Here is a 17,666-nt window from a genome sequence, read left to right as displayed (position 1 = left end):
CAGAACTTGCACAGCTACACACGCGCAGAGGAGAGTGGCTGCTCGGATTATTTTGAAATAGCTGCTTTCTAGGCAGAGGTGAAACTCATCGTTATTAGTTCCCATTACTTACCATAAAACCAGACGTGTTAGATGTGCCTGAAGCCTGAAGCGAATGCTTTGGTGTCAGATTCAGCTGAAAATCACATTCGTTTCTTCTTGAGCCAGGGAAGAGTAAAAGAAAACTCAGTAAATTCCCGACTTCACCTTTGTGCCCTCCGCTGCACTGACTCCAGGAGAGCAGGAGTTCACGCCAGCCCGAGTGAATTTTGATGGACAACAAAACTGGGCAGCTTCAGTGAAAACGGCTAAATTCAGCCCTGCAGTAAGCCCTGCTGCAGCCCCGCAGCTGCATCAGCGGCGAGCTGTGGCCCTGCAGCTCCGTCAGAATTAGAGGTCTATGGGTCTGGATGTAAAGGGCAGGTACGCGTAATATATATTTTGAAAACTTATCGTTACGAGACTGCAAATTCCGGTAACTGCCAGCTATTTTAAGACTAGGTCCTTCCTCATGACCTGCTGGGGAGGGGGGTGGAGTGGAAGAGGTACCGAGTATGAGGCACTCCAGGTAACACGTACCACTATATAAATTTTAATGCCAACTAAGTAGGAAAACATATGGTACTTAGCTGCAAACTGAAGTGTGTGTGCAGGCTCAGGGGAGGAGGTTAAAGCCATGCAGTCTGATCCTGTCTCTCCTCCTCCATCTTCCTGAATGCAAATTATACATGCGGTGTTATTAAACGCACGTTATTTCCCCAAAAGAAGAACCTGTCCTTTTCTGATTTCCACCCAACCTCTCCTTGTGACAGGTTCGCCCCAGTTCGCAGCAAACACAGCATTACGGAGGCCTCGCTGACAACTGGGCGCACCACATTTAGGTACTGCGTGCGTACACGTGCAGGTATGGGAAGGATGGACGCTGATCTCCAGCCTCTGACCATATACATATTGAAATTTCCTTTACTGTATGCGTGCACACACACATCTATGTATGCATGTGTGCCGCCATATAATGGCACCATCTGCTGCCAGACCTGGAAGTTTTGCAGCATCGTCTGCTGCTGCATTTATACGTTCCTTTTCATAGTTTTATGTGTGCGTGGCTTTTTGCTTCTCAAACAGGAGAGTATCAGCAGAGCACGGACCCTCTTGCACAGATCCTAACATACCTTCTCAATGCATATTATTTGATCGCGAAGGCCTCGTGCACACCAGAGACCAGGAAAAGAGACCTGAGTCTCGCAGCCAACACCGGCGCAAATCGGGATGTACCAGGGAAACCTCACTGGGCGCTTGCTGGATCATGGCATGCCCGAGCCATGCAGCAACCTGGGCTAATGGAGAGGTCGTGGGCCAGCCCCATCACCCCGGGGTGCCTCCACCTCACCTCCAGCCCCTGTCCATCCCTGCTAATAGCCCGCACATGCCATGGACCCAGGGCTCGCTCTTGCTCGTCTGGCACTTAATACAAAGGGTGTCGCAACTTAGCGGCGGCCTTAAGTGCCACAACAATACTACTGATAATCAGGGTTACAATTTCACTGCCAAGACTCTGTTATTATGTAGCATTATACCTTTGAGCAAGCCTATTCTCATTCCTAGCAAAGAGCTCAACTCAGTGCTCCCTGTTATAAATCATATGCTAATTACAAGTGTAATCTGAACAGCTTTTCCTTCTCTTAAAATTAATGTATAGGGCATAAACTTTGTTGTGATGTGGCGGCGCTGCTCCGCCTGAGGTCCCTTTGTCCTCCAGCACAGCTCCACACATAGAAAACCACCGAAATACTGGGTGGCCATGAACTAGGTGGCCATAAATTGCTCATGTTGCCGGATCACACACAGCGCTATCGTTCCTGTTGGTCATTTGAGGCTAGCCCAACCTTTGACATGTAACTTTAAGACACTAAGTACCCAGCGAGATGAAAGTTCCCATACATGCTATCAGCCTGAATCCCATTATTTAAAAATACCTGGTAAGAATGGATATTGCGCACTCAGTTAACTGTTATTTTTTATCGGTGCATCAGAAACAGATTAATTAATTTATTGATGAAAAGTTGACGCTTGGAAAAACTCAAAAGCAATGAGCCAGATTCTGGACTTGGCGAGGTCCCAACTCTCCAAGGGTCTGAGCATCACCTGAGAAGCACTGGGCAGCTTAGGCCCTGGATGAGTCACTTGTACCTCTTTATTAGCCGTCCCTGGGAACCTGCCCCAAAGACAAATGAGGTATTTCTGGCAGTGCCCTTGGGCTTTGGTAGATTTGTCCTGGTATAACTGAGCGATGGGAATGGCAATGTGACCCATTTTGTTTGCAGCTAGTGACGAGCTCCATCCATTTCAGAAGTCACAAAAAGCCAAACCTGCCCTTGTGCCTGGACTGCCAAAAGCCCTGGACAAGTTACAAGTCCTGCCGAAACCCTCGGACAAGTGCTGTAAAGGCACTTTGGGGACGAGTGCGCTGAGCTGGCTCCCGATGGAGCTGATCTTTCCCCCCGACATGCTGTACAGATAGCTGATCCCACACACAGCATGGGCTACAGAGGCCAAATTGCTTCCAGCCCTGCCTGAAGGCCAAACAGGATGCGCTGGTACAGTCCCCTGTGTCCTCAGTTTGCAGCAGCCCTGCACTACCACACATGTCCCCGGCTTAGCCAAGGTCCTCCTATTTTTCATCCCCTCCCTGGGCTGACAGCAGACAACAAAAACAGGGTCCCTGCCTTTGCTTACGCACCACATGCAGACTAAATGAGGTAGGAGAGGGTGCTAGGGGGTTGGCTAAAAGAAAGAACAGCTGGGGTCAGACTTCATTTTTCATGTTTTAATTAGTTTTGGGGGATATTTTGTGTGTTTATTGCTTAGAGATATTTTTCTTTCATGTCAAGCTGGGAAGTTGCATTCAAAACCTGATAACCTTGTGCCTGTAATCTTGCAAGCAAAACATTGGCAGGAACTACACATTTCCTTCTCAATACTCAAAATAAGGTTCAGTGTCCTCCTTCACTTGCTGAAGACAGAGTCAAAAATGAAACTTTAAATCTGACGGGACCTCTGATGTACATACAGCATCATCTTTGAAACATCCTGTTCCATCTTCATGGTTGTAGTCGGACAAACACCATTATCTCAGTCCAGCCCTCATCACCTGTTCCAGCTTCCAGACCCCTCCTCCTCCCTTTTCAGCCTTACTCTAAGGAGACGAGCACTACCCTTTTCCCTGTGGACAGTCTACCACAAGGTACTTTTATTCTCCCTTTCTGCAATTCCCTTCCTAACTTCCCCATGCCAAATACTCACTAAAAGTCATCAACCTTCCGCAAGGCCAACAGATGAATCAAATTTGCTGCCAGGTCGTTTAGGACATGAGCCAGCATAGCGTTCAGAATATTTTTTTTTTTCCAAAGTCCATAGGAAAGGAGTATTTAAATGCCATAGCTTTAAAAACTCATATCCACGCTTCCCAGAATAATTACATTCTAACAAGCTGTAGATGAAGCTCCAGAGGAGTGGCTTCCTCTAGGAACATTAGGGCTTATAATAAGAAAATATTTTTTCTCCCCTTCATAGATCAGTCCCATCCACCCATTCTTCCACCTACACGTGTGACAGCATATATAAATGTGTATGGCCCCAGAGGAGAGGATTCATTGAGAATCCCATCTCCTGTGCCGCACTGAATGTTCTGCACCACAATGTACATGAACAAAATGTTTTCAGCAATATTATCATTATGTATATTGCTTTCAATTCTCTCCAACTGCATTCCGTTTTTATTCCCTCCTACATTTTCACTTCCTTACAAGCTACAGGATGGAGCTACTGTGCGCTGGTGAACTGCTGCTGCGTGCTCCCTCTTCTCTCGGAAGCAGAAGCGTAACAAAGGCAGGTGATACGATCTCTGTATCCCTTACCTATCACTCTGTGGAGGTAAAGACCTGCTCAGCACACAGTCAATACAGATCATCTCATGTTGTTTTTTTTCCCCAGCTAGGTCTTCCCCTTGTGTTGCCACTGGTGGATCTGCAGGCACGGAGAGTGAGGAGCCGGGAGTTTTTCAGACACGAGGCTGTCAAAGTGAGTTATGTTTCAGAGGGACAGGGAAGACGGTGTGGGGGGAGCTAGCAAACAGAGCCTGGCTTTAAAACTGTGGGACTGAAATGCCATCCTGCAGGACCTCAAGTGGCCTGGACAGAGGGAAACCTCTCCACCTTCAAGCCCCATGGGGCAGTCCTATCTCTTCAGAAGCAGGGGAAGAAAGTTCCCAGAAAGCTGAGGCTGGTCCCAGGGAAAGGGAGGGAGACAACCTCCTTTCCTAGGAAACACGGAAAGCATACACCCTGCCAGATCTGCTTAAAGAGCTCGGAGAGGCAGCTGAGGGAGGAAAAGCCTGTGCACTGCCCACAGCCACTTCTGATGGCAGCGCAGCCTGCCAGGAACGCCGTATTGCTCGGGGCAAGCAGTTACAGGGCTGGGAGGTGCGCCGCTCCTGCGAACTGTGTCACTTGGCACACATCTGGCTGACACAGCTGGATCACCTCGTTCAGATGTTTTATTTTACTGCCTGACATAACGTTGGCAAGCCAGGCTCCCCACACACACATATGCGCGCTGAAACCACTCTCACACGCAGCCCCGCTCGGCTTGCTGACAAAACGCTTTACAGGCAGCACATGCAGGCAGCTTCTCCACCATCCACCCAGCCCCGCTCTGCTGCAAATGCAGCTTTAGCACACGGTGTTTAGATAAACTCAAAAGCTCCAAGGTTAAGTGGGAAATAGAAATCCAGTGACCCCTGGCTGGGCAAGTGAGCTTAATGACTTGTCTGCTGCTGTATGTACCAAGCATATGCCAGCAAACAGCTGCCTGAGCAAAGCAAGGGACTGACGGAAGGGATTTGCCTTTAAAAAATGGGTAAGTCGGCTGAGAGTCCCGCCAGAAAAGGGTTAATGGGATATATGAATTGCTGCTGGGTGGAAGGGAGAGGAGCCCGGAGTCAGAGGCAACACCCCTTGTTAGGTGTTTACCGTGTGGCATCTAAACCCCTTCCACCGCATATGCAAGGCAGATGAATTACTCTGTAAATCCTATTACTCCGTGTGGATAAATCTTACATGCGAGTTAACAAGTCTGGAGAGCTGGGGAATGGAAGCTGTGAACGGATATTCCGGGATATCAAAACAACCCGGCACACGGGGGCTGAGGGAAGCGATACGCACACACACACCTCTTTGGGCATCCTTCGTCCCTGATCCCATCTTGCTGGCTCACATGCCCCGCTGTCGTTAAACGGAAGGGATGCAGGACACAGGGGATCGTGTAGCAGGCCTTTCGGTGGCATCTAGCAGGATTTATTTCAGAGGAAGAGAAAGAAAACTTTGCAGCTGCTGTTAGCTTTGCTAGGGAATTGCTCCCTTGACGCTTCAGGGTTTGTGCACTATCAGCTCCTCATACAGATTCCAGACTTATTTTACATTGCGCCCAGTAGTTTTATAGCCGTAATATACAGCGTGTGCACACTCACACGCACAGCATTTTCCTTCAGCAGTGAAGTTCCTGAAGGTAAGTTGAGCACAGCAGAATACGAACGACAAACCCGCAGGAAAAAGATGACTGGTTTGCAGCTATGTGGGACGCTCTTAACCCAAAGCCCAAGAACTCAGAACTGCCTCCGGAAAGAAAACCTGTGTGATGGATAGGGATATACAGCACTCTATGCTGCCTGCGAACCAGGCTTCGTGTGCAAAGACACCCTCCTTACAACTGCTCAGACACCCAGATACAGCACACACCCAGTTACTGAGCCCTGCGAAGAAACAGCGAGCTACAAGCTGCGTAGACCTCCGAGCTCTTCCACTGTTTTTTTCCCCCAGCCTTTCAAAAGCTGTATCCATTTCCCCTCCCTTCCGGGCACAAAAATAAATAAATAAAATTAAAAGCCAGAGTTTCCCAAAAGAACTTGCCCGAGAGTTCCTGCAGCACCGGGGATAAAGTTTTTGCAGAGGTCCAAAAGGAAGTGTGGGGAGATCAATGGAACATCTGGCAAGCACAGCTGGATCCCTTCTCGATTCCTCTATTACTACTGCAGGGCTGGTGGAAAACCTACATTTGCGAGAGCTGGCTACACAAACAGATCTCTCCCCCACCGAAATTCTTTTGATCCAGAGCACTTCGCAGAGGAGAGTGGTTGCAAACGGTTTTCAAAAGCTTCGCAATTTTTGATATCAGAGCACAAACACACGCGCGGAGCCTGTTTGCAAGCAGCTGCTGCTGCTGCAGTTCGAGACGTACAACAACACACGCTTTTACAGAGACACACGCACATAGTATTGCATCTATAGGCTGCACGTACACAGAAACAGACACACGTACGGAGAAGGAAAAGTTGGCAAAATGCCCTACCTGAGGATGGCCGTATCCCCCTGCCTCACGGTGATGTTATCGGTACCTCGGTTAAAATCCACGCTGCGGACTGGCAGCCCTGTAGGGAGAAGGCAAAGCAATCTCAGTAGGACCAGTGGTAATTGTTTCCGATCAGGCTGAGCCCTTGCTACCATGGCTGGTCTCGTTGAGTTTCACTGTCTGTACTTGTCTCTCTCTCTCTCTCTCTCTCTGCGTGAGTATGTGGATAGATGGATGGAGAAAGAAAAACAATAGTAATAATGTACAACTCTCGCTCTGATGGACAGCCCCAGAAAGGGGAGGTGATTTCACAGTCCTTCTTAGCTGCCACTTTCTCTTGCGCTTTTCAGTCTTTTGCTGGCTTCTTTCCCCCTCTTTTCCTTTTTTTAAGGCTTTCCAAAAAGTCTTAGCACAACCTTCAATTAAAAACAAAACAAAACAAAACAAACAGAGAGGAGCGTGCGTGCGTCGGCAAGGTAGATCAAAACGACGCAAAAGTCAGGTAGCAAAATAATTTAAAAATAGCAGTAATTAAATCAACCCGTCTGGAGTGATGGAGAGAGGCGGAAAAAAAAATAAAAAATAAAAATAAAAAAAAAAAGGAAGAGGAACAGCCCAGCTCCTGTGCTGCTGGCTGCGCGTGTGGATGGTCCTGCTCCAGTGCCTGGCTGTGCAGCCTCCCAGCTCCCTTCCTAACCCACTTTCCCAGGCGGAGCGAGGGAGGGAGGAGGGAGAAGAGGAGGAGGAGGAGGAGGGAGGGAGCCGTACTCGTGAGACGACGGCGGCTTGGCTCCACAGCAGGAGCGAGAGCGGGAGGGGAGCGCGGAGCAGCCGCTCGCTGCCCCCGTGCCCCCCAGCCCCACCGACCCCATTGCCCCAGGACGGTTCTTCTGCAGTGGGACCCGGCCGAGGACGAGCGTGTGCGTGGGCATGAGAGGGGAAAGGGCTGGAGGCCAACGAGCCTGGGGAGAGGAGAGGCGATGGCGAGGGAGGGGGGCACTGCAGCGGGGAGAGGGGGCACGGAGGGGAGAGGGAGAGGGGAGGAGGGAGAGGCAGAGAGGGAAGGGGACGGAGAGGAAGAGGAGGATGGAGGGAGAGGAAGGAGGGACCAGGGGACTGGAAGAAGAAGCAAGCAGCAAAGCAGAGAGAAGGCAGGGGTGGCTGGGGGAGGCAGATGGAGGGAGGCCCAGGGAGAGGGGTAGGAAGCTTGGAGGACGATGCAGCGAATATTGACGAGAGAAAATGCAGAGAAAAGGGAATGGGGGGGAGGGGGGTGCAAAGTAGCTGTGGCCAAAAGTGCAAACAACTTGGCTTTGCGGCCCGAAGCCACAAGCTTGCTGATTTAAAGAGGGGCTTTATTGGCAACTGCCCTTGCAGCCTCAAACCGTGCTTTTTTCCCTCTCAGACTTTCTCTCCCCAGATAAACAGTTGCACATCGCTCCCTCCTCCTCCCTCCCCTCCGTCCTTCCCTCCCCCCCACCTCCTTTCCCAGCCTCCGAGGGATGGCCGGCAGACAATGCTGGTATTGAGCTGCCCGCAGTGTGAATGCTCAGCCTGTCCTCCCCGAGTGCCAGCACCCACAGCTGAGCCCGGAGCCCTGCGGCAGCGCTGCCCGCCGGGAAGGCTCCCGGAGCGCACATACCATCACCGGCATCGTCGCGAGGGAAGGGAGATTAAATTAATGGAGAGGAATGAGCCGTATGTTTCACTGCTGATGATGTCTGCCTGCCATTCTCCCCCCAGCCCCGCTCTCCTCTGCCTGCCGGAGGGATGAAGGGATGCTCCGAGGGATGCTCGGCTGGCGTAACCCTTCTGTGGCTGAAGCTCAGCGGGGCTGGGAGGGGGCAGGGGGGACAGGGGAGCAGAGAGGGGTGTCCGGAGACGTGGGTGCAAGAAAAGCTGGGGGAACTCTGCTACGAGGTGCTGCCCTGTGTGGTCACAGCACTGCTGCATGCGTGTGTGGGAGGGGAAAACACAGGTCCTGCGTGCTGCCTGCTTCACTTCTGGCCCTGGAGGCACCTGGGGACATGGTGGACCCAAAGTTAGGAGATGTAAGCAATGGCTCCATGTCCTGCAAATGGCCACTCAGGACCAGATGCACCTAGCCCTGCGTCCTGTCGCTGAGTGCAGCCTAGAGCCATGAGCACAAGGCGAGCTGCAGTGACACTGCTCATGAGCACTTCTCTAATTTCCAGTGATTTGTGGCTATGGCATGTCCCAAGCCAGTGGCAGTGTCTTTGTAGTTAATGGCCCTCGATTGATTTTCTTCTTCCAGGAATGCGTCCAGTCCTTTCTGAACCCCTAGGAACTGACCCCTGCAGTCTTGGTATGGAAAGGCCGTGCTGTCTATGAGTACTTAAACAATCGCCTCATGTGTTAAAAGCCCACAAATTAAGGACTAAGGTCATGACACCACTGCTCCAGTGTCATGCAAGCAGTGGCAGAAGAGATGACTGCTTTGTATTCAAGCCAAGGGAGTAAGCAGATACAGATATTTCCCCTACAGGAGACTTGGTGTGCACAGCACCAGAGAAGCAGAGCAACGAGTAGGAGCTGGGTGTTATTCCATGCACCGGGCATTCCCAAACTACTGCAGAGAGAGATCTGGTTGATGAGGGTGTCACTCTGAAGATGACCGTGCTGCTGATACACTGCTCCAGTGAGATGGGCAGCACTACAGAGATGCCATGGCACTGGTGGCATCCCACATGGAGCACCACCAGGAGGACACCTCTGCGCTCTTGTTGCAGAGCTCGAGTACAAGACCCAGTCCCACGTGAAGTTACCAATGATGGAAATGCACCCCTCTTGCAAGTCAAGAGGTTGACATGCATCCATTTTACAAGGGTCTTCCACATATGTTTCATCTACATCTAATAAAATCTATTGTATGTTAATTAAATGCCAGTGGAGTAAGGAAAACATATTTGTCGAAGATTAACTATTATGTAATGCAAGAAGCATCTGCCACCCAACTGCTAGAGCTCACTAAATATTTCCTTATCTCAGAGTATTTACTTAGGAGGCAATAACTATCCAGTTAAATCTAAATTTAATGCTTAGTTAAATATACTTCATGGAAAGTGGCACCAAAATGTTTTAAACAGAGAGTGACAGAGGGGGTTTTGGGGAGAGAGAAGGCAGGAATGCTGCTCCCAAACCCCTTTTAACATCCTGACTCGAGGCGGGACTGCAAAATGGGGTGCATCACAGTGGCTTCGGAGGCCCCTCTCCACTGAGAGGGAAGGACAAGTGAAGTCTTTATCTTCTTAGACTTTTATACAATCCTCATTAGAACACCTTAGCATACCTATTTAATAATAATAATCATAATAATCAGAGAGATGAGGATGAAATTCCCTTGAGTGTCTTGTAAACCTTGGGGGAAAAAAAAAACAACACCAAAATTGATAGGCCATATTTGCTTTTAGAAACATACAGAAGTAAAAGTAAGTCTGGGTGTGAAAGTCCAAACGAGCAGGAATCACAGAAATCCTAGGAGAGACCCTCACAAGTAAAATAAATAACGATGTGGGTTTTTACTTTTTTTTTTTTTTTTTTTTTTTTTTTTTTTTTTTTGCATGTGCTCCCAGAAGAAATAACTCTCTGGACCCATCTCCCCCTGCTGGAAGCAGATAATGAAAACAGCAGGTCTGCCTTCTAACTTTCCTACCTTCTAAAACCCTGAGGGAACATTCAAGTAAACAATCAGACCAAGCACAACACAAACGTGTCCTGCCACCTTTTAAGGCCATTTACTCTGTAGGCACAGGACTCGCAGGCCAAATTTTGCCAATATGCAGTAGAGGAATGGATAGGACAGAGCCCAGTCCTGCAGGTACCACATCGCCCAGCTGCAGTGCAAGACACACCCTGCTGGCCTAGAGCAACACCCTTTGACGAGGGCAGGTTGTACGGCACCACCAAAGGCATGGCAGGAACACCTGGATGGCAGGTCTAGCGAGCTGCCTGTGTTTTTGCACTGTGGGTGCAGGATAGCTCTGCATGCAAGCTGAAAGGAAAACAGCAGCACAAGCAGACACAGCCTGGCTAGCCTCGCTTTCCCTGGCTTTGGGGAAAATGTGTTAAAAGACATCACAGCCAGGACCTCTTGGCTGGCCAAGGGAGAGACCCTCCATGCCAGCACAGGTAGGCAGCAGCCTCCATAGAAATATGCAGCACTGAGATGTTACCCAGGTCACCTCTGCCTACATGTGTGGCAGCTCTGTTTTTGAAACACCCAGAATCTGACCTTGTGAAAGACTCAAGTGCCACTGGCTTTTGATGGAAAGCCAGCAGAAGCTAAAAGCACAGATTCCAGCCCCAAACAGGGATGGGATATTTTGTGTTTGAAGTGTTTAAAGGCAAAAAATCATCCACAAAAACTTAGAATCATAGAATCATTAAGGTTGGAAAAGACCTTCAAGATCATCCGGTCCTCATCCGGTCCAACCATCACCCTACTACCAGCGTCACCCACTGAACTTCAGGCAATGCCAGCTGCAGCAGCTATTTGTATGATGGGGATGGCTGCCCTCTAGGAGAGCTCATCAGTGCTCTCCACAAACAGCCACAAAATGGCAACTGTTCTCACTTGACTTTCAGTGACTACCAAAAACACTGAAACTGGTGACTTGTTCCCAAATCTCAGTAGAATGGAGGAAAATACATTTCTGAAAAAAATATATATATATATAAAAGAGAACTGCTCACACACACGAGCCTCCAGACTCTTTCATGTCCCACACTCCCATTACAGCAATCGTGTATAACTGCTCTGCCAGCAGAATCCAGGCACCTAGGGACTTTATCCAGGGTATCTACAGTGATGAGCGACAACATATGATATTTTGTGAGCTATAAAACGTTTAGTCAAGATACACTGCTGTACTCAGCAGCAGAGCCTGCCCAAAGCTTCTCAGGCATGCAGAGAAAATACAGCTTTGTTTTGTTAGCAGAGGAGTTATGGAGAGGAACACGGAAGAGACAAAGGGGTTTCAGTATATGGGGAGGAAGATTAAGGGACTGTGGCAAGGCAGCGATGATGTCTCCTTCCTTTCATCCTTCCTGTACCTGCAGATCCTCCCTGCATACATTTCTGCCCTGATGACCAAGGGCTGCGTCCATTTTATTAAGCATCTGTTTTACTCTCCTTGGCTTCCTGGGATACAGGGAGAGAAAGGAGAAGGAGAGGAAGAGGAGAAGCAGGTCCTGAAGAGAGATGGAAAAGCCTTTGAATACAGCAGTTACCTCTATAGGCAAATTGAGGAAGAAGTGGGCTTTGAATGGTAAATCCCCTTCTCCTCAGACTCAGGGGATTCCCCTAGGCCATACTCTGTACATTCCTTCAGCTATACCTGCCTGATACAGTGGCCTCCAACTATACCAAGCCAAAGAGTCTGCTAGAAATGGAGGACACTTCCATGAGGCAACTGAAAAGAATAGTCTCCTGAGAGTAGGATGCTGTGTACCAAACTTCACCCTATGCTGGCTGGAACATCAATGCCTCTTATTCAGATCTCCAGGAAGAAGACAGGTTATATGGAAACATTCTGCACATTGAGGAAATGTAAGTATATGATAGCTCTCATACTAGAATTAACATTTTCAGTATGTGCTTTATTTAAAAAACAAAACAAAAAAACTTTTTACGACTACCTTGCAATTCTATAAATTAATCCGTCTCTTGAATCTGAAAATCAGATCTTTTGAATCTCAGGTTAGTTCTGAGACACATAACAGGGCATGTACTGTAACCAGACCAAGCTTCCTCTGAACTAAAGACCTCATCAGGAAGAAGGATTTAGTGCATCAAGAGCACTCACAGATAGGTCATAACGGTGGGTGAAAACATGCAGGCACAATACCTCTCTGTAACTGTGGTCACTGAGCTGTAACAGAACCTCCTCCTGTACAAGAACAATAGCTGATTTTCAACAATTTGTAATCTTGTTACTATGCAATCCATCTGGCTTCACAATCGATCACCTCGATGTGAACAATTTAGAGGCCAAGGGCCAGGTTCTCAATTGCCTTAAGCTGACGTATCACCCCCACAGTTGAAAAAGTCTGCTGATTTCCACCAGCTAAACGTGAGGCCTTGAGTTTTGAAGTTCATCTGCCTCTGCATTGCCTGGGTGGAAAACTCTTTTCGATTTTGAAAGAGAAAACCTTGTTCAACTGGATAAATGGATTTTGTGCTCAGACTTCTCAGAAAGTTTCACCTTTAGTTAAAGGCTCAATCTGGTGCTTGGAGAGGAGGAAAACAGCACCCCAAAGGTGACTTTTTCAGCAGGATATGACCAGGTAGCATTAAATAATTAGCATTGCAACTGTTTTTTGGCCCTAATTAGTGGTTGCTACCACAGCAAGTGCTTGTGGAACTGTGAAGTCACTGGCAACAGGTCCTTCCTACTTCTGAGGAGCAAGAAGTGAGGAGAGCTTCACTTTTAGTTTAAACAAAAGTTGCCCTTTTGGCCTTACAAATGCAACAACACAGAAGTGATGAGTGGTATGGGGAACACGGTGCTGCATTTTCCCTGAAACATCACCTATTATCAGTGACTTCCCCACTGACACCTCAGAGCTGGGCTCGGCAGCTGCCATGCGTCACAGGGTGTTGAAACACTTCAAATCCAGGGGAGGCCGCGTGGCTTGGAGGCCACCATCAAGCAGCTGAGTTGGTGGCCCCGATGGTCAATGGCCTGGCCTCCTTTCCCAGGAAAGGCCGGATAACAGTGTCAGAAGCAGGGGGAGAACCGACCCCAGCTCTGACATGTCTTACGGGGATGTGACACGCTGACCTGCACTTTCAACCATGGCAACGCGAGTAAGGCACGCCAGTTGAGGAGTGCCTTAAAATCATCGCTTCACCTGTGTCACGTAACACTTCCCGAGTCAGGCAGAGCCAGGCTTCAACCCTTCAGATCTTTAAACACCTCGCTTCCCACAAAAATGCCTGGAAAGGCAAGAGCTCTATCTACTTAGGCCTGGCGTCCCCCCAGAACATTCCTCCCAGTGCTGGTGAAAAACCACAGCCCTCAACAGAAGAAACTAGGACTGAATTTACCGAAGGATGTGTTTGAGTAGTTAAATGTCCCTCCAAACATACAAGCAGAAAGACGACCCTGAAGTTGGGATGTTCTAGGAGAACTTGGGAGACCTCCAGCCCCAATTTCCGCAGCGTCTTTGGGTAAATTACTTAACGAGGCATTCACAAAGGTGTAAAAAGCTAATCTCCCTAGACTCATTCTGCCCTCAGACAAATAATGTTCTCTTGAGGGCACTTCAGAGCAGATGCCTAATTTAGCTGCTTAAATTTGTCTTGTCTCTCAGGGCGTGTCAGTTTCCATCTCCGCAGGGGAGATCCTAACACACCCTGAGCTTCCAACAGGATTCAAAGGATGAAGCACCAATGACTGCAAGGCGGTCTGACAGTGCAACAAAACAAACAAGCAACAACAAAAACACAGTCCCTGCAAGCCACAGTCTACAAAACACACCAGGCAAATTTGTGATTTCTAACATGCTCATTAACAGGCCCCAAAATGACTGTCTGGCAGTTGCAGAGGGTGTTGTGATCACAGCAGACAGGAATCCTATACCACTCAGAGGTGGTGAAACCCGTTTTGCTGAGCCTCGCTGTATATTCGATGACCTGCTCTGGCGTGGAGCTCTCCACACAATACTAATGGATGAGAATAATCATTCTGACAGTGATGATTCTGAACAGAGCTCCGAAGTCTTGCTGAAATGATACATGCTATACATTCATCATCACCAGAGAATTAATTTTATTGTGAAAAATAGAGTGCAGCAGGCTGTTGTGCTGAGCGTTTTCTTGTCCATTACAGAAGCTCCCACATAGCTTTTATGAAACTTAAACTGAGGCCTTCAGAGAGACAAGAAAGATTCTCAAGATTTGTGATGCTATCAGGAGAGCAGGCACTGTCAGGGAACCTCATGCACAACAAGCCAAGAGATAAATGCGTATGCAAAAATTCGGAGAAGGGTCCCACTGAAACTATGACCTGCCTGCAATCCAAGCTTCTGAAAACACTTGCAATCATTTTACTGTGTTCAGATCTGAAAATGAGGAAAACATTCTTAAAATGTCCATTTTTCCAAGATGTCAAGCCAGAAGAACCTTTCCACAGACTCATTAAGTATCATCTTATAGACTACAAATCAGAGACAACTCTGCATCAGAGGGAGCAGAGTTACCGCCTTATTCTTTTGACATATACTTCCTAATGCTTCAGCTTTTATTTTCCCCTTTCCCACACTTATTTTCTGCTTTTTTCTCCTTTCTCCTTATCCTAATACTTTCAAGTTTCTCTGCCTTTTCTAGGTTGCATCCATGTCCTGTTTCTGTCAAGGACAGCCATACTAATAGGTTTCAAAGCTGGGAGGGACTTCTCAGCTCATCCTGTCCAGCTACCTCCCCTAGGCCCTGAAAACTCACCCATTTCTTCTGGCAAGAAGCCACAACTGTTGGTAGAGCCGAGGTGCCAGAGCACCATGTTAAAACAAACTCTCAGCTTTGGCTTATGCACCTCCAGTTGCAGAGATTTACCTTTGTTCAGTGGGTTTAATTATTAATTACACACACACCAGGTCAGGAATTTCTCATGTTATTTTAAGCACAAACTGATATTTCCTTTATCATCTAGTCACTGAATCAAATTATGATTGTCTGCGTAGATTAAATGAATGGTCATCTAGTGACAGAAACCCTCTCCCTGAAGGACAGAGCAGTACCTATTTGAGTCTCACTTTGTACCACTACTTCTTCCTAGTCCAACACTTTGCCAAAAGCCCCTAGCACCTTGTGCCAGGGAGGGAAACGTGTTGTCAACAGCCTCAAAGAGAGCTGGGAGATGCCATTTTCATAGCACTGTCCTCAGGATGAGGCCAGACAGCACACAGGTAGGGGCCAGGAGTGGGAACTTTGGGTCTAAGCAAAAAGCATGGGGAAGGGAGAAGTAGAAGTGGCATGAGGAAGGATGGAGGACCTGCCTGACCACTGAGAGGTGCAGGAGTAAGTTTCAACACTGCTGAAGGTAGGCTAGATGAGTGACCCATGCATCCTGAAGCAGCTCCCTGAAGCAGAGGCCTGAGGGGCATTTCTAAAAGCTTGCAGGTGAGAGTAAGAACAGGCAGGTGTTCTCCTGGAAGGGCACAGGCAGCTGTGGGAATTCAGCCTCCCAGACCCAGCCCCAACCCCCAAGGTGCTAGCAAATGCATCCCCTTCTAACGACAATTTGCTCAGCTCAAACAACCTGTTAGATCCAGCAGCTTGCTGGGGTTTATGAATGACTAAGCCAACTGCCCAAACAGAAACAGAAGCATTTTCTTTTTCCTGTGAAACCTCTGGGTATTGGTGCATAGTCCTGGTCTTCAGTGACACTTCATTACCTTCCCAATTTATACAACACACCGGTATTTTTGGAATAATGTAATGAGCCTGCTAGCTTCTTCCTGCAGGCAGAGATCAGAGGAGGACAAAGAGTAGGATGGACAGAGCACCCTGGCAGCTGGTGGAACAAAGGCAGGTGATGATGAAAAAAAAAAAAGAGCCCTCAAAACCTCTGACAATGAGGAGCTCTGAGTAGGCCATTTCCATGCTTCATTACTTGCCCTGTGATATACAAATGGACTGATAAACCCCTGATACCAGACCTATGGTACTTGTGGGTGAGGCTACCTCAGGTGCCCTCATGGAATAGGTGTCACTGATTACTTGTGAGTCAAAGTCATTGTCTGACTAAGACCCTTTCAAAATATTCTGTCTGCAATAAATTGCCCTGCCCTTGCCAAATGGAAGTGAGAATCCAGCAAGGGCTTGAATTTGTGAAATGGATGGCTTTGAGTCCCTCTAGCATCTGCCTCTGAGCTTCAGGTAGGACAATCACTTTTACATACAGTCACATGAATCAACGGCAAAAAAATAATTTAGTAAAGGTGCTTTCTGGGTGGTGAGTGCACATCACAGATGAGGTGGTAGGAAAGCCGTTTACAGGTAAGAAAATGCTGCCAAATGCAGGCAGTTACCTACAGAAGCCTTAGTCTTTAAAACATACTCATCTGACGGGTCTGTGGTAGAACGAACCTAAAACCAGAAGAATTTCCCCATTAAAATCTTTTAGGAGCGTCTGAGATGTCAAGAGAGATCTTGACAGGCAGAGGCCCCTTGGAGGAATCCTGGCCCCAGTACAATCAGGAGCTTTGCCACTGATTTCAGTGGGGCTGCAATTTCACCTCCTGAGTCCACTTCTCACCCTCAGTCCCTGTAAATTCCTCTTGGCTGGAGAATGAGCATAACTCAGGAAAAAATGAAGCAAATATGGAAATTAAAGCATACCTTCAAATTCAAATCCATTTAACTGAATTACAGCAATTTTCCAGTAAGTTCATTGCTCGTCAAAGTGAGAAACAAACAGTGAATCTGACTGACCTCAGACAGACCTGGCATAAGCAAATGAAGTGCAAATTTCCACTGCTTCCAGCTCTGTCAGGATACCCCTGTTCTGTCCATCAACGTCACCTAGTATTCCTGCCCACTCTCCCCATCTGCTGACGTAGCTAAGTCCTGAAAAGATGAAGCTGCTATTGCCCATGAATTTTTAATGTTGCAAGGAAAAGGCTGCAGGAAGAAGAATATTTGGTGGCATTTGCTCCCTATGATCAAAGCCATTTTGTGTCTCTCGTGTGGTATTATTAGAACGCGATACAAAGTGAAAGCAGTATTCAGACTAAGGTTCCTATTCAAGAAACACATTCTTCAGAGGAGAATGCAAGAACCAGTGCCAGCAGGAAGCCCATATTCTTACAGCACCTCCCTGCCCCTGTATATCTGCAGGGAATCACATGACAGAAAGAGCCTAGTGGCTCCTCAATGCCAGTCCCCTCGTATCACAAGCACGATGCTCTAAAACTCCTCCAGTCACCTCCACGTGTGTCCCAACACCCAGAGAAACTGTATGGCCAGCAGTAAGAAACCCAAATCTAAAGAAGTAACATGCCACACAAAGAGCTGTATTTTACGTCTCTGCTGTCGATGGTATTTACTAAATAATTCTCCCAGGGGATGACTGGAAGAAGACTCCATTCCAAAAGCAAAAGGCAGCTGCTAGCAGGGCTAGGAGTAGGGTGAAGCTAGTTCTAAGGTTCTTGTGCTCCCAAACCAGCATTATTTTTGTGCTGAGTGTGCGCTTGGGACC

General features: G+C 48.0%; 1 protein-coding gene and 1 long non-coding RNA gene across 5 annotated transcripts in view; one reads left to right on the top strand and one right to left on the bottom strand.

Annotated features, from left to right (window-relative positions):
• Positions 1-17,666, bottom strand: part of LSAMP (limbic system associated membrane protein) — a 952,242-nt gene that overhangs the window by 278,749 nt on the left and 655,827 nt on the right. For 2 of the 4 annotated variants that reach the window (XM_035314830.1, XM_035314831.1), the window contains exon 2: positions 6,445-6,523. In XM_035314830.1, coding sequence (XP_035170721.1) covers positions 6,445-6,523 — 79 coding nt within the window. Of the gene's footprint in view, positions 1-6,444; positions 7,137-17,666 lie in introns of those variants that run through there. The other 2 variants (XM_035314829.1, XM_035314833.1) reach the window with 2 other exon arrangements.
• LOC118160272 lies at positions 7,304-9,346 on the top strand. The gene is made up of 2 exons (XR_004747390.1): positions 7,304-7,364; positions 8,720-9,346. It is a non-coding gene; the product is annotated as an uncharacterized LOC118160272 (long non-coding RNA).

Source organism: Oxyura jamaicensis, chromosome 1 (genome assembly GCF_011077185.1).
Source record: "Oxyura jamaicensis isolate SHBP4307 breed ruddy duck chromosome 1, BPBGC_Ojam_1.0, whole genome shotgun sequence".
Taxonomy (NCBI): domain Eukaryota; kingdom Metazoa; phylum Chordata; class Aves; order Anseriformes; family Anatidae; genus Oxyura; species Oxyura jamaicensis.
Note: the sequence above shows the minus strand (reverse complement) of the source record. Positions and strands in the feature narration are given on the sequence as shown.